Below are 15,000 nucleotides of genomic sequence, written 5' to 3' on the forward strand. Positions count from 1 at the left end.
ACACGCACCCAAACCATTTAAAACACTCAAAATTAACATAAAACACCCTCAAAACACCATGCAACACGTCAAAATGCAAGACACTCCTAAAACTCACTAAAAACACCCAATATAAACCAAAATCATCCCCACACACCCAAACCACTTACAACACTCAATATCATCCCCTACTACACTCAAAAAGCCATGCAACCCGTCAAAATGCCCCAAACACACCTAAAACTCATTAGAAACACCCAATATATACCCAGATCAACCTCATACACATCCAAGACTCCTAACACACCTACACAGCTTATAAAACTCAAAATTAACGCAAAAACATACTCAAAACAACACACAACCCCCCAAAATGCTCCTAAAACACACTCAAAACATGCAAATATTAGCTGAAACACATCTCAATCCACATACTCAAGGTACGTAAAATATACCTTAAAGGGCTAAAACACACTGAAAACACAGAAAATGCACCACAAAACATACTCATAACACCTTGCAACACTACTGAACACACTTGAAACACTCCAAATATTTCCCAAAACCAACTGCATGCATTATAAAGAATGTTAAGATTAAAAGGGACACTTACGTAAATATTACACCTTGGTTCCTTCTCCTATTCCGCTTCTATTTCTCATTTCTTCTTCATCCTTTTCCATTGTTTCTCCTTCGTCGTCCTTCTATTGCTTCCATCTATACGCCTGAGCCTAGAAACATATCAAAACACTAGATATTAGACAAAATATTGAGGAAATGGACGGTAACTTAAGTATTGTGGCTTGGCTGCTCCTCCTTCCTCCTCCTTTCTCCTTCCTTCCTCCTTATCCTCCTTTATTTCTCCTTTCTTCCTCCTTCTGCTACCAATATCTACACAATTGAACCTAGAAACACACGAAAACACGTAGAAATCAATAGATATTAGGCAAAATATTGAAGAACTGGGGTGTTGGAAAAGAGGCGCCAGCCTGGGGCAATGATGATTTACCACCTGGGCTGTGGTCATCAGAGAACGGGAACGGGGTGACTCGGCTAAATTACGTAAATAATTTGATTTAAAAATGACTTTTAGAAAAACGAAGCCACGGCCGAATGCATGACATTTTATGACGTGATAAATATTTAAACTAATTTTCAAAATATCAAAATATCTCCAGCTCAACTAGTTTTTAAAAATGTCTAAATTAATTACGTTAAAAGTATAAAACATTTTCAACAATAACTTTCCTAAAACGTCCTGGAAAGTCAAGCCATTTTCACTTGGCGAGTATTTTACCACATTTCACGGAGTCTGAGCTATCTTTTAAGGCATTCTACAGCGAGTTAGACCGAGAAGCAGAAACGTGAGCAAATAAAATAAAGAAAAATAAGACTTTTGTTCAACAGCACCAAACACCATTTCAAAGTCCACATATTTCTCAATAGATTGATTTCACACTTAAAAGAGCATAGACGATTCTTTGATACCATAAAGGCTCACTTATAGCTTCAAATAAAAAGCTCAAAATGGAAATTGAAATTTTGACCGTTAAAAGCCTTTAACATACGCCATAAAACACCACTAAACGCTACATATTTACCCAATACAGGCGCGAAAAACACTTCAAACACAACGAAACATTTATAGAAACCATAAAAACATACCATGGAAGCATAATATTACCGTTAGGAAATATTTGAAAAAAAGTATTTGACCCCGCAGGCTGCCAGCCTGCCAGGCTGGGGGATCGCGGGGGGAGGCGGCCAGGAGGCAATACCGGGAACAGCGGTGCCGGACCTCCATATGTTGCTATCTTTATCATCCAACCAAGCAAAAATTAAGCCATATAGGGAACTTTTGGCTATGGGATATGAAATAATAGACGGTAGCTGCATTCTGACACATGTTTGGCTTACGGTAAGTGAAGGAAGCAAATATCAGCTGTTAATACTGACGCCTTGCTCTTTTTAATGGTTGCTATACCTATCTCCTTTTAGTATTTGCGTACTGTTTTCACCCTCATATGGAAAGGAAGCCTAAAAATAAGTGAATGGCCTTATAAATACCTTTAATTGATTGAGATAAGGCAGAGTGGAGGGTTGTGGCGAAGGCTTGCACTTTGTCTTGCGGCTTGGTGCTGGTGTTTAATTGGTGCTTGGTGCGGCTTGAAAACTGTTGGTAATATAGCAACACTTCACTTAACGTAACTTCACTTGTGTGTGTGTGTGTGTGTGTGTGTGTGTGTGTGTGTGTGTGTGTAGACATGTTCTGGATGTGTGTGGGGGGTGTTTTGAGTGTGTTTACGAGTATTTTCCGTATATAAGAGTGTTTTTTGAGTGGATGTGTATGGGTCAGTATAGCCCACCGCCACCACCACTGTTACCACCACCGCCATCACAAGACTACTACTGCCGTTTTAACCGGTAGCAGGTCTGTGAAAGGACTACGTGTGTATAATAGTATGAATGTCTATGATAACTATCTATTACTCAATCTATCATCAATGAGATACTATACTTGTAAAGATATCACATAATGATTTACTGGTTATTGTGACATCTTTTTCTTCGTTATCGTGTCCAGCTTTGTTTATTAATTTTGTCAAAACAGTATATATCAAATTGTATCTATATAGTTGTACAGCGAGTGTTGCCAGCTCCCGCGAGACAAGAAACGAGGTGCTTAATTAAAAGGCAGATTATTTAATTTCTATCATTCTCTATTTCTATCGATAGACTGATGATTTACCTGACTAAGACCAATTTAATCAGAGAGTTGTGTATATATTGATTTTGCACTGTTAATATTTCAACAATATTATGTATGTAAATAAAACTATGAAAGTGTGTATGATTTCAGTCTTGCGTGATGTGATGTGAATTTTTCCCTCTTCATGTATATGTGCATATGTGATATGTATATGTGCTTATGTGATATGTATATGTGATGCTACGTAGCCACCCTGAGTGCTAGTGAGTAATCCCTCCTTCCTCCATGCCCAGACAAAGGACAATAGTTTTGAGATAGGAGTAGGATATGAATGAAGCGTATATGAGAACCTTAGTGTGTATTTAATGTTAATATTTGAAAATAAACATTAAAAATATAAAAAAAAAGTCAATAAAAATAAATAATCAAATAAAAAATAATTCCTTATAGAAATTCAATAAAGTTAAAATATTTTAAAAGAATAAATAAATCAATGAAAAATTACCTAATACCCATGCTGGGATGATGGCCGGAAAAAAAAAGGACCTCATAAGAACTAACCCTGCCGAACTGAGAATGGGTCATTCTCATGATTGAATAAAAAACATAATTTGCCTACACACACATAATTCATTATTTGTTGATTATATAAGAACTTTTCTATCGAATCATAACGTTTTTCTTTTTTTCCAGGCACCAATGATTTTTCTAGAACATTGTGTTAAAGGTGTATATATATGGAGATAATACCTAAATTTGTGGTATGAGAAAAAATATTTATCACATTCAAATCTACTAAGACAATGGCATCGAAGCGAAATAGGACAGCTCAAGTAGGTATATTATTAAAGGAATCTTGTGTGAGATAAGAGTATATCAGTGCATTCCAACTCTGGTACTCACAAGACATGCTCTACTGATTCCCCGATAAAACGATTCCGGAACCGGTTCCGCGGGCTGATAAATACTAGTCTCGGAACCGCCAGCACGCCGTATTCATCTAGCTGCTAGAATTATTCTAGCAGCACGCTGGCGGTTCCGAGTCTCCGAGACCTGCTGGTATTCGGCATTCAGCTGACAGCCATTTACCACCCAGGCAGCAACGCTCTACCGATTCAACGCGGAACCGGTTCCCGGGGCGGTTCCGCCCGCCCAAGGAACTGATTCCTTGAATACTTGAGTTTACTATTTCTGCCCACCACTACTGGCTATAACCCCTATAAAATTATAAATGGCCGTCCGTCGTGTCTTTGGTGGTGCTTTTTATGCCAAGCTTTGTGCGGAGAGTATCGCTTTTCATCTCGGCCGGTGTCACATGTCAAAGTGTTGCCCGTGACAGTGTTTAGTTGCGTCTTCTGCGCATGCGCGGCCCGGAGCGAACGACAGACACTATAATGTCATGCCTATAGCTATGACAGAATGTGACAAGTGATATTGTGTGAATTTAAACAATTCGATTTTTTTTTTTATATTACAGTAGCCATTGGCTTTCAGCATGTATCGGTGGAAAGACTAGTGCCTCACTATGGTAGAAAAAGAACCAAAGAGCAGAAATAGAAACTTGTTTGATATGGGTGGCCTAAAATATGCTGTGACTGAAAACAGTGTTAATATAGCTCATTTTTCAATGATACACTAAACATGGGCCTTGAAATGTTTGTCATACCTTCTCCATAATACCGTTGGATGTTTCCATGCCATACTTTGCCACAGCAGGCCGCGGCGTCGTCTACTCTCGGATCGCGCATGCGCAGAAGACGCATCTAAATACTCACAGCCACACTATATCACGGGACACCGGTGCTCCATTTACAGGAGGCGTCAGCGACTCCGCGAGCTTTGACTGACTTTAGTGTGTGGGCGGGCGTTTATGATCAACCCAGTTATGTCGGTTCTTCATCCTTCAATGGTCCCAGACTCCAAGGGGCGTCGTTATAGGCATCCCTTTACTTGTGAGTCGTGGTGGTCTGGACGGCGGCGCGTGCTGGTATCAGGGGCTAGTCTGGGACAGCCTTGGTCCTCTTCTCGTGGACCGTGGCATGGGTAATTTAAGTCTATTTGGAAGAGCTCCCGGACTGGTGGGCTTGGGTACAAACAATTTTTTGCATCCTCAGTGGCAGCTTTGGAGCAGCTGGGAGAAAGCCGCCTCAGCTTTTCAGGGCACAATTTGTGCCACCTATCTGGTGACCCTTGCCGCAATTCGGACATTTTTTTTTTCCATCATGTAATAGCTGAACATGGAGTGTCGCAAGTCTTGCCGTGTTATGCTATAAGATAAAAAAAATAAATAAATAAATAAATTGTATTTGACATAAGCTTTCAAATTCAATCAGTAATGTCAACCTTCAGCACTATTGGTAATTGTTATACTCCTAGCAAACACATGCCAAGCTTTGAGAGGCCATATTTCAGACCTAATGTACTCTAAAAGATTTAAAAGCAGTTGTGACCCAATTGCTTTTTTGTAAGATCTTTACAAGCCTTTCTACATGTCCATCAGGCACTTGTATGGGTAAATTTTTACAATAACATGAAAGGTAATAAATGGCAATTTGCGACGGGTATGTATGGGTTCAAATTGATCAGAACAAGGTCTTTAAGATGAGAAGGGTAATGAAAGCCAACTTGCTGCTCATACTAAAGTAAAAGAATAGCCATATATGCTGGAGGAAGTGATTCTCTTACAAGTTTGTATTTTTTATTGTCATTTGTGTTGGCCAGTGGTTCTCAGACTTTCCTTGATCAAGTACCAATTGGAGGTCCCATACAGTCCCTGCATACCACCTGGTTCCAAAAAATTCCATTGCAGCAAATATCAATTAATTCACAATTAGAACTAACAACAAGGAACGTAACTCAATTTAATATTAAGCAAGGGGTGTATCTGTATCTTCTCCACCATCTGATTGATGCCAGATTATCTGGTGTAAGTGAATATTTTTTTTTATGATAAATTAATTTGATTTAACTAAAAATCTCATATGATCTTGAAAGTGTTCATGTACCACCTGGAAGGCTTTCACATGCCGTTAGTGGTAAGTGTACCACAGTTTAGGAACCAAAGCCAAGTTCTTGTACATATTTTCCTCCAAACTGCCTGTTCCCAGTGAAAGACAGCCATGCATAACCATATGTGGGAATGTCTGTGATAGCTTTCCATATACTTACCTCAAAATCAAGTATTACTTATTTTACTTTTTATTGTCCATCCAGGATTTCTTTAGTTGTAGTGAATACTTTCTTATAATCTTTGTCTCTTACCAGACATTAAAACAAATTCATAAAATGGCTTTACGTTTCCATCATATTGCATGAAAGCGTCAATGCTAAAAAGCTGCGTGAAGTTGTCTCACAACTTTGAATGTTCCATTAACACAGCATCTTTTATTTAGAAAGTACCTAACTGAAGCTGTTCTTGTGCTGCAAATACTAAGTGACTAAGTGTTTGAAGGATAGATAAAATGTGTGGTTGGAATAAACGACGGTTCAAGTTGGTCTGAGTTGGTTGGTTTGATTGTCCGAGTTGGTATTTCAGAAATTCAAGAATAGCCTAAGTTGATTGTGATGATGGTCTAAGTTGAAAATGGTCTGAGTTGGATCTACCCCAGTGGTGTTGCCCTGCCCTCAGAGTGTTGATGCACTCAGATGTGGGGATTCTGACAACTGCAGGCATTATAGACATACATCAGAGAATCAGTGACTCACATTGCCCCTGAACAACCCAAAGGCCTGACACTAAAGCACTGCTGGGGCTCAGGAGTGAACTTCCTGACAGAGTAAACACTACACAAGCCTAGGTCAAGGGAGTTCGGGAGTTACCTTCTGAACATCACCTAAACCTGACGTGTGGGTTCTTGCTGGTCTTGCCTTGCCTTATGTGATACTTACATTTGTGGGCAAATGCAATGTGAGGACTTGCCAGGATGGACTCCAGCAAAAAGGTCAAAGGATATTGGACAGTGATACTCCTGTTCACCACAGCTTCATCCAGTATGATATCAAAAGGTTTACCTATCTTGTAAGCCTCATGTGAGTAGAAACACAGACTCCTCTGTCTTATGCTTAAGAATGACCTTGAGCCTTGACAGAAATACCCTAGCCAGAAAGCCCAAGTACCCCTCCTCCAGCCACCTCATGGCTTAGAAGGAAGCCAGCTCCTGATGGAGCAGGAGCTTATACTGCTGAAACGTTGGTGGCTATTAGGTAGGAGATGCCTTGTGGTGCCTCCTTTCTGCCACTTGCATTGAGTGGATGTATAGGATTGTTTTGATGTTTTACATAAGTCTTAGAAAATCTGAGAGATATGCTCTAAGTAATAATATTCAATAGAATACAGTCTAACCTTGTATTTTCAAATTTGGAATAATTATGCAGCAGATTTTTGTTTCATTATATGATGCAGCATTTCTATTATCTTTATTTCCCTGAAAAACAAAATGTTTTTTATATTCAGAAAATGTAATACAACCTAGTCTGGCTGTGTTTTTCTTATTGATATTGTAATGGTTTTGTGGTGCTGTTGGTGAAAATTGCAGACACTTTGATGGATCCTATGTTGTTACTGGACCCATGAATGCTTTTATATTTTGTGTACTAGTTTAAATATATGGTGCATAAAAAAATATAATACATTCCAGTTTGGGAGTCTTCTTTCTTCTCATGATTTACAAATACATTGCATTACTCTGATATTGTAAATATACAGCACCAAACAAATACTCTCCCACATTTAATCACTCTAAATCAGTATTTAGCTCAAATCACTTGTGTTTCCAGAGAGTGAAGGAAAGCCAGAATTAGTCTCAACGACCTAAAAAAATAACTAAGTAAGGTGATAGCTTTGTCCCTGTTCAGAATTCCCACCATGACTTCATTGGACCCAGATACAGATGGCCTCTCCTCCACCCTCCTAGTGTCTTCCATTTTCACTCAACTTTCACGTTTTCAATTAAGTCTCTCTCTCTCTCTCTCTCTCTCTCTCTCTCTCTCTCTCTCTCTCTCTCTCTCTCTCTCTCTCTCTCTCTCTCTCTCTCTCTCTCTCTCTCTCTCTCTCGTGTGTTATATTGTAAAAAATGTGCCGAACATTTAGGTACGAGAGAGAGAGAGAGAGAGAGTGATGTAGAAAGTTTGAGAAGCACAGGGCTGGGGAAGAGGGACAGGAAGGGGGAGAGGAAGCAGGCGCCTATGATATACATCACGTAAGATCAACATTTACTTACTAATTTACAGGCGAGAATCAACAATTACAAATCTTGGAGCAGCTGAGACGAAGCTGCTCTACACACTGCATTGGGTGATCTTGGATGCAGCTGAAGAATGTGCAGATGCTGACCATGAGCCCTCCAGTCATGTTCGAGAGCCTGGTGATAGCATTGCCTATCTCTTTTCCGTTACTACAATCCAGGTTGTAGCTCATGTCATCTCACTTTTTATTCTATCTGACTTTTTTTTATTGACTGATTTAGAAAGTGGTCAAATTGGGTAAATCTATAGGTTGTGTTGTATATATATATATATATATATATATATATATATATATATATATATATATATATATATATATATATATATATATATATATATATATATAAGTGTTAATATGGAAGTCTTATGTATCTCAATATCTTCCCTTAACTATGCTTGTTTGTTTATATATGTGTGTGTGTGTGTGTGTGTGTGTGTGTGTGTGTGTGTGTGTGTGGAACTTGTCTTATATATTTTATTTGTTGTCTGCAGGTTTTTGTGTACTTGTTTGCTCCACTCCTCCATACCCTGAAGGAGTCAGACTTTCAGAATTTCAGGCTTGAAAATGGCCTGAAAATTTGGACTGCATTGTGGGAGTACCGACACCCTGATGTGCCTGCCTTCACTACTGCTGTCAGGCCTCGTAGGTATGTCTCTCTCTCTCTCTCTCTCTCTCTCTCTCTCTCTCTCTCTCTCTCTCTCTCTCTCTCTCTCTCTCTCTCTCTCTCTCTCTCTCTCTTATGACATTTTTTTCTTGTTTTGATTGAGTATATGTACTAGATATATTACTGTTAGAGTGCACTGCTATAGTGTTCAAATTTTCAATGAAATTAGTGGAATCATTTAGAGCTACTGTGTGAATGAAACACATTTTTTGACAGCTCACCATTCACAATCTGATATCATCAAAGAATAATCTACATATTCCAGTGCATTTCTCAATAGGATTACCACATAACACCATAATTAGCTACCATATATGTGTAATATCCATATTATTTTTTATGTAATTTTCTTTTTCCCTATGAGTAATATTCTAATAATATACATATTTATTCACTCAGACAAATTCTTCGTGCTAGGAAGGTGCGACGTTCCAACACACAGTTTGGAGATGTTTTCCTTGGAGGAGGAGGTAAATAAAAAATTCATACTTTGTATTAAGCTTTTGCCTTTATTTTTCTGTTGCAGAAATTATTGAAGAAGAGGCTTTAGGATCATGTGTTATTGGTATACATACATTGGAACTTCAGTTTATGAATTTAATTTGTTTCTGAAGGCCGTTCGCAAACTGAAATGTTTGTGAACTAAAACCATTATTCCCATACGAATCAATGTAAAATAGATTATAATATACTATCTATCTATCTAAATCTATATCTATATCTATCTATCTATCTAAATCTATATATATTTATCTATCTATCTATCTATCTATATCTATCTATCTATCTATCTATCTATCTATATATATATATATATATATATATATATATATATATATATATATATATATATATATATATATATATATATATATATATATATATATATATATATATATATATATATATATATATATATATATATATATATATATATATATATATATATATATATATATATATATATATATATATATATATATATATATATATATATATATATATATATATATATATATATATATATATATATATATATATATATATATATATATATATATATATATATATATATATATATATATATATATATATATATATATATATATATATATATATATATATATATATATATATATATATATATATATATATATATATATATATATATATATATATATATATATATATATATATATATATATATATATATATATATATATATATATATATATATATATATATATATATATATATATATATATATATATATATATATATATATATATATATATATATATATATATATATATATATATATATATATATATATATATATATATATATATATATATATATATATATATATATATATATATATATATATATATATATATATATATATATATATATATATATATATATATATATATATATATATATATATATATATATATATATATATATATATATATATATATATATATATATATATATATATATATATATATATATATATATATATATATATATATATATATAGATAGATAGATAGATAGATAGATAGATAGATAGATAGATAGATAGATAGATAGATAGATATAGATAGATAGATAGATATATTTTTCCACTGGCAATGAACCTTAAACATTTTCCAACATGAGTGGTTATGTATTTTCCAGCAAACCGTCCTGTACCATAATTCACAGGCTCTACTGTACGTATTGGTTTTACCAAGCATAATTCTAACTGAACATTGATCCTGCATTAGTTTTCTCATGTCTACATGATTCACAGACTATAGGCTACCAAGATTGTTCCCTTTATCCTCACAAATGAATTATTAATCAATAATACTACAATAGATATAATGCATACTACAGTACAGTAAGAAATTGATGCAAAAATTATGAAAAATATAGATTGTAGGCAGACTTGCAGAATGGGTAGTGGGAATGTGAGTATTTGTTCACATTGTTTTTGTGGAACCGCTTTCTGTGCATCTCTGGCAGGGAATTTGAAAATTCATAAGCTCGAAGCAACTTCGTATAAGCAGACAAGGGGTAGTAAAACATTTTGTATAAGCAAAAATTCGTATAGTGATTTTTCTTACACTTGTGTAATATATATATATATATATATATATATATATATATATATATATATATATATATATATATATATATATATATATATATATACAGTGGTACTTCGACATATGAATTTAATTTGTTCTGTGATGATCATTGTATATAAAAATAATTGTATATCAAATAAATTTTTCCCATAGAAATTAATGTAAATAGAATTAATTCGTTCTTGTGATATGAATTTACCCCCACCCAAAAAAAATTATCATGCTTTAAATACCAACCAAATATAGATTTAATATAAGATAAATACAATATGTTTATTGTATGCATGATATAAATTAACTATATTGCCCAAAATAACAACTTAGCCTGCATAACTCGGGACACATCGATAGACGTTCATCACGCAAGACTCGGAGCACGTCGATAGACGTTCATCATGTAAGACTCGGAGCACGTCGATAGACGTTTAGGCTTTTTACGGCTATATTTTGGCTATTTTCTTCACGTTTTCTTTGCTTGTGAGCTGGCAACGCTCATCAGGAGTAAACATAAGCTCTACGTCACTGTGTCACCAACGATGGATGGTGGGAGCAACAGTGATTTCACTGTGTCTGATTCTGTCACCTCTCCTGTGCACCTTACATCTATACCTCAGGTCTCTTGCTATGTTACGGAGAGACAACTTTTGAATGAAAGTGGTATCAGAACAGGCGACAGGAGAGAGAGAGAGAGAGAGAGAGAGGATACAAGGGGCCCGTTTTCTATCGCTCTAGCCAAGGCCGCTGAATCCGATTGGATGTAAGGCCATGTAAACCGATGATACCACATCATTCAATGTGTGATATTTTGTGTGGGCAGAACACTATTTGTACTCACTCGTTTATTGAATTTCTAAGTATACAGTAATCAGTATGTGAATACAGGCTATTTTGTATGTTTCTCGCCAAAATTTTACGTTTGGGACTCATGATCACAGGGTCTTGAGTTCACAAAACTTAAGGAAAAATACACACTGCCGAGGAGCACAGACACATACATGCACAAAGGATGAACAACGATACACGACGTGGGCCGAATGTTCGGGTGGACGCGGGCAGCCAAGTGATCGCTGTGCCACCTACCGATGACTATTCATATCTTAAAAATATCTTCGTATTTCAAGGCGTAAATTATATGAAATTTTTCATCGTATATCAAAAAAATTGTTTGTTGGGGCGATCGTATCGAGGTATTACTGTATATATATATATATATATATATATATATATATATATATATATATATATATATATATATATATATATATACAGGCAACCCCCGCTTAATGAAGGTTCACACAACGAAATTTCGCTACAACAAAGGTTTCATTTTACTACCATCTGCTCATTTAACGAACACCAAACTCGCTTTAACGAAGTTTTATCCAGGTAATTTTTTCCAAGTTTGAAAGCACTGCCGTATCACACAAGCCGACAAGTTTTTGAACACACCAGCGCCTCTCATGGACAATACACGCACCACTCACTCCCCCTGTTCAAAACAATAACAGCGTCAGCAGCAGCTCGTTTTCCCTCGTTCAACTTACCACCAAAATGCCCTGCAATGTCGCCTAGCATTGCTAAGAAGACCAGGAAGTCTCTTACTCTCGAAGTGAAGCTGGATATTATTCACAGACACGAGAGAGGCAATAAAAGTAATAGATAGCATTGCTCGCCATCATCTTGACTCCATCTACTGTCTCTACTATTTTCAAGTCAGCAGATTCTATTAAGAAGGCTGGTGAGACTGTATCTTCCTTGCAAGCTAAAAGAACCACCTGAACTTGTGACTCTACAATGGATAAAATGGAAAGCCTTGTATCATTGTATCACATAAGTTTTGTATGTGATACAATGATGCCCCCTTTGTTTACATTCCACAGGTTGCCGGTTAGTGTCTTTCTCGTTTCACTCTCCCTCCCTTCATAAATTTAAGATCATCAACATTATAAAGTTAGATACATACATACATTAGTTTACATTATAATGACTTAAATTAAACTGCCTAAATGTTTAACTTCATAATTTTTACTTTCATTAAACCTTTCACTGTACTATGATGCACTCTCGCTTTGTTTACTCTCAATGGAAGTTCAAGTCAAGGGTTAAACTTGTTTAATCGGTTTGCTTAACGAAATTTCGCTTAACGAAGGGTTTTTAGGAACGTAACCTCTTCGTTAAGCAGGGGCTATATATATATATATATATATATATATATATATATATATATATATATATATATATATATATATATATATATATATATATATATATATATATATATATATATATATATATATATATATATATATATATACACAGTCAACTCTCGATTAACGAGAGTTTGAATAACATGATTTTGATTTAATGAGACTTGATATTTAAGGAGATAGGATTAGGATTAAATAATGTGATTTATTCAATTTAATGCTGGTTAACTTGACTTGATGACCCACACTGCTTCTGGGGATAGCACTGAGATGCTCTCACCTGGATTCTTAACGGTACCTTCACCTTCTTCAGTTGAAGGATACCATCCAGAAGAAATGATTATTCTTAAGAACGAATGCTGCCTTCTTCAGCTTGGGAAGGCAACGATCAGGCAGGATTTACCTTTGCTGCGAAGGTGAACCAAGACTCATGTCTCTGTCATTACCTACGCATAAATTTTGCTTAGATACCTATTATTATTAGTTTTGTGAACTAATTGACTTTAAAAACATAAAAAATATATAGGTTATCATTTAGATAGCCTACTTAACAAAAATTGTGATTGGAATGAAACCTAGGGGATGGAATCCATGCAACTTGTAGGTAGCATGTCAATGATAACAAAGCCTTAGCAAACGAACAGATCTGAGGAACAGCAACATCACCACTGCCAGCTTCAATCACCACATCTTTATTGTTTCTGTGACCTAGTGATGTAGTAATAGTGTTTTTTATGGTTTGAGTAACAAAATTCCAAAATACTCAGACTTTCCCAGTGACCAGGAATGTAACCCCCCTCCCCCAATCTATTACCATTGTTTTCTATGAGAAAATTGTGTTTGAGCAATGTGATTTTGAACAACGCTACATCTCCAGGAACATAACATTCATGTTAATCAAGAATTGATTGTATATATGGTTTAGAAGAGTTTACATTAATTGTAAATTTTATGGAATAATAATTTACTGACTAGGTTATAGGTTTATCGTGTGACTTGTGTGCAGTACAGAAGATCTACTTTCTGTCATCTCACCAGCTTCATAAGTGAATGACCTGAATAATTGCTGCCAAATGATGTGGTTGCAGAGATTGATGGAATCATTGTGCTTTGATTTATTTTTTCATATTTTTAAAAATTCTAGTAAGTAGTGATACATCAACAGAAAATCTATTTGTGTGCATTTTTGTATAAATATTGCATATTCTTGTGCATTTAAACATGCACTCAAATAGTTTACTTATATTGCTTAAAATCAGTCTGTCTTTTCTCACAAACTCGGCACATAATAATAACACGCTCAGCACATTTAGTATATTAAGATACTAAGCAATTGACCTCAAAGCTCATACAAATTTGAGCTTTAAGAGAAAGGTGGTGTGTCATAGAATCAAGCCTGGGACTTAGCATGAAGGTTCAGCATGTTACTGACTAACCAATAAATGCATTGATTGTGAGGTTAAGCAGATTGTGTGAATTCTATTGTTTAGATCATTAACTACTAATAAAGCAGAACTGAATATGTTTTCTACATGTATATTCTCTGCACTGAACTACAATTATGATTTCTTTTTAAAAATTTGTGTGAATCACAAATATGGCTACTCAAATGCATAAGTTGCTTTTTTTTTATATAGCTGTTTAAAAAATTGTCAGAATGGTAGAAACCATCCATTTTAAGTGGATAAAGAAAAATATAGACACATGATATTGCAAGCAAATTAAGTAGAAGTTGGTGGATTGTAATTAATATAGTTTGCAATACTGAAATTTTATTCAAAAGGAATAATTCAACTTTCAACTGAGCATAAGTTTCTTCTCACTGCACAGTTTACTCAATCTTGAATTGTAGAGTACATAAGATTTATTTGTTCCAATTGACCCTTTAGCTCCTGATGCTTCCTATATTAATGAAATTTCCAGTCTTGATTATGAATTGGATCATGAAATACCAATATATTTTCCAGCCATATTTTCTATGTATATATTTATTTTTCTCTCCCTCATGTGGACAGCAGGTCGACTAGGTAGGCCTGTTTTGATGGTTGCATGTACAAG

The 15,000-nt window shown here is 35.0% G+C and overlaps 1 protein-coding gene across 16 annotated transcripts in view; it reads left to right on the plus strand.

The window, feature by feature from the left end:
• LOC123513061 (protein unc-80 homolog) overlaps positions 1 to 15,000 on the plus strand; it is a 154,928-nt gene that overhangs the window by 19,559 nt on the left and 120,369 nt on the right. For 13 of the 16 annotated variants that reach the window (XM_045269877.1, XM_045269885.1, XM_045269887.1 and 10 more), the window contains exons 7-10: positions 7,919 to 8,093; positions 8,426 to 8,580; positions 8,998 to 9,068; positions 14,958 to 14,969. In XM_045269877.1, the coding sequence (XP_045125812.1) occupies positions 7,919 to 8,093; positions 8,426 to 8,580; positions 8,998 to 9,068; positions 14,958 to 14,969 (413 nt within the window). The remainder of the gene's footprint in view (positions 1 to 7,918; positions 8,094 to 8,425; positions 8,581 to 8,997; positions 9,069 to 14,957; positions 14,970 to 15,000) is intronic. The other 3 variants (XM_045269881.1, XM_045269883.1, XM_045269878.1) reach the window with 2 other exon arrangements.

The sequence above is a fragment of the Portunus trituberculatus genome, chromosome 35 (assembly GCF_017591435.1).
Source record: "Portunus trituberculatus isolate SZX2019 chromosome 35, ASM1759143v1, whole genome shotgun sequence".
Lineage (NCBI taxonomy): Eukaryota > Metazoa > Arthropoda > Malacostraca > Decapoda > Portunidae > Portunus > Portunus trituberculatus.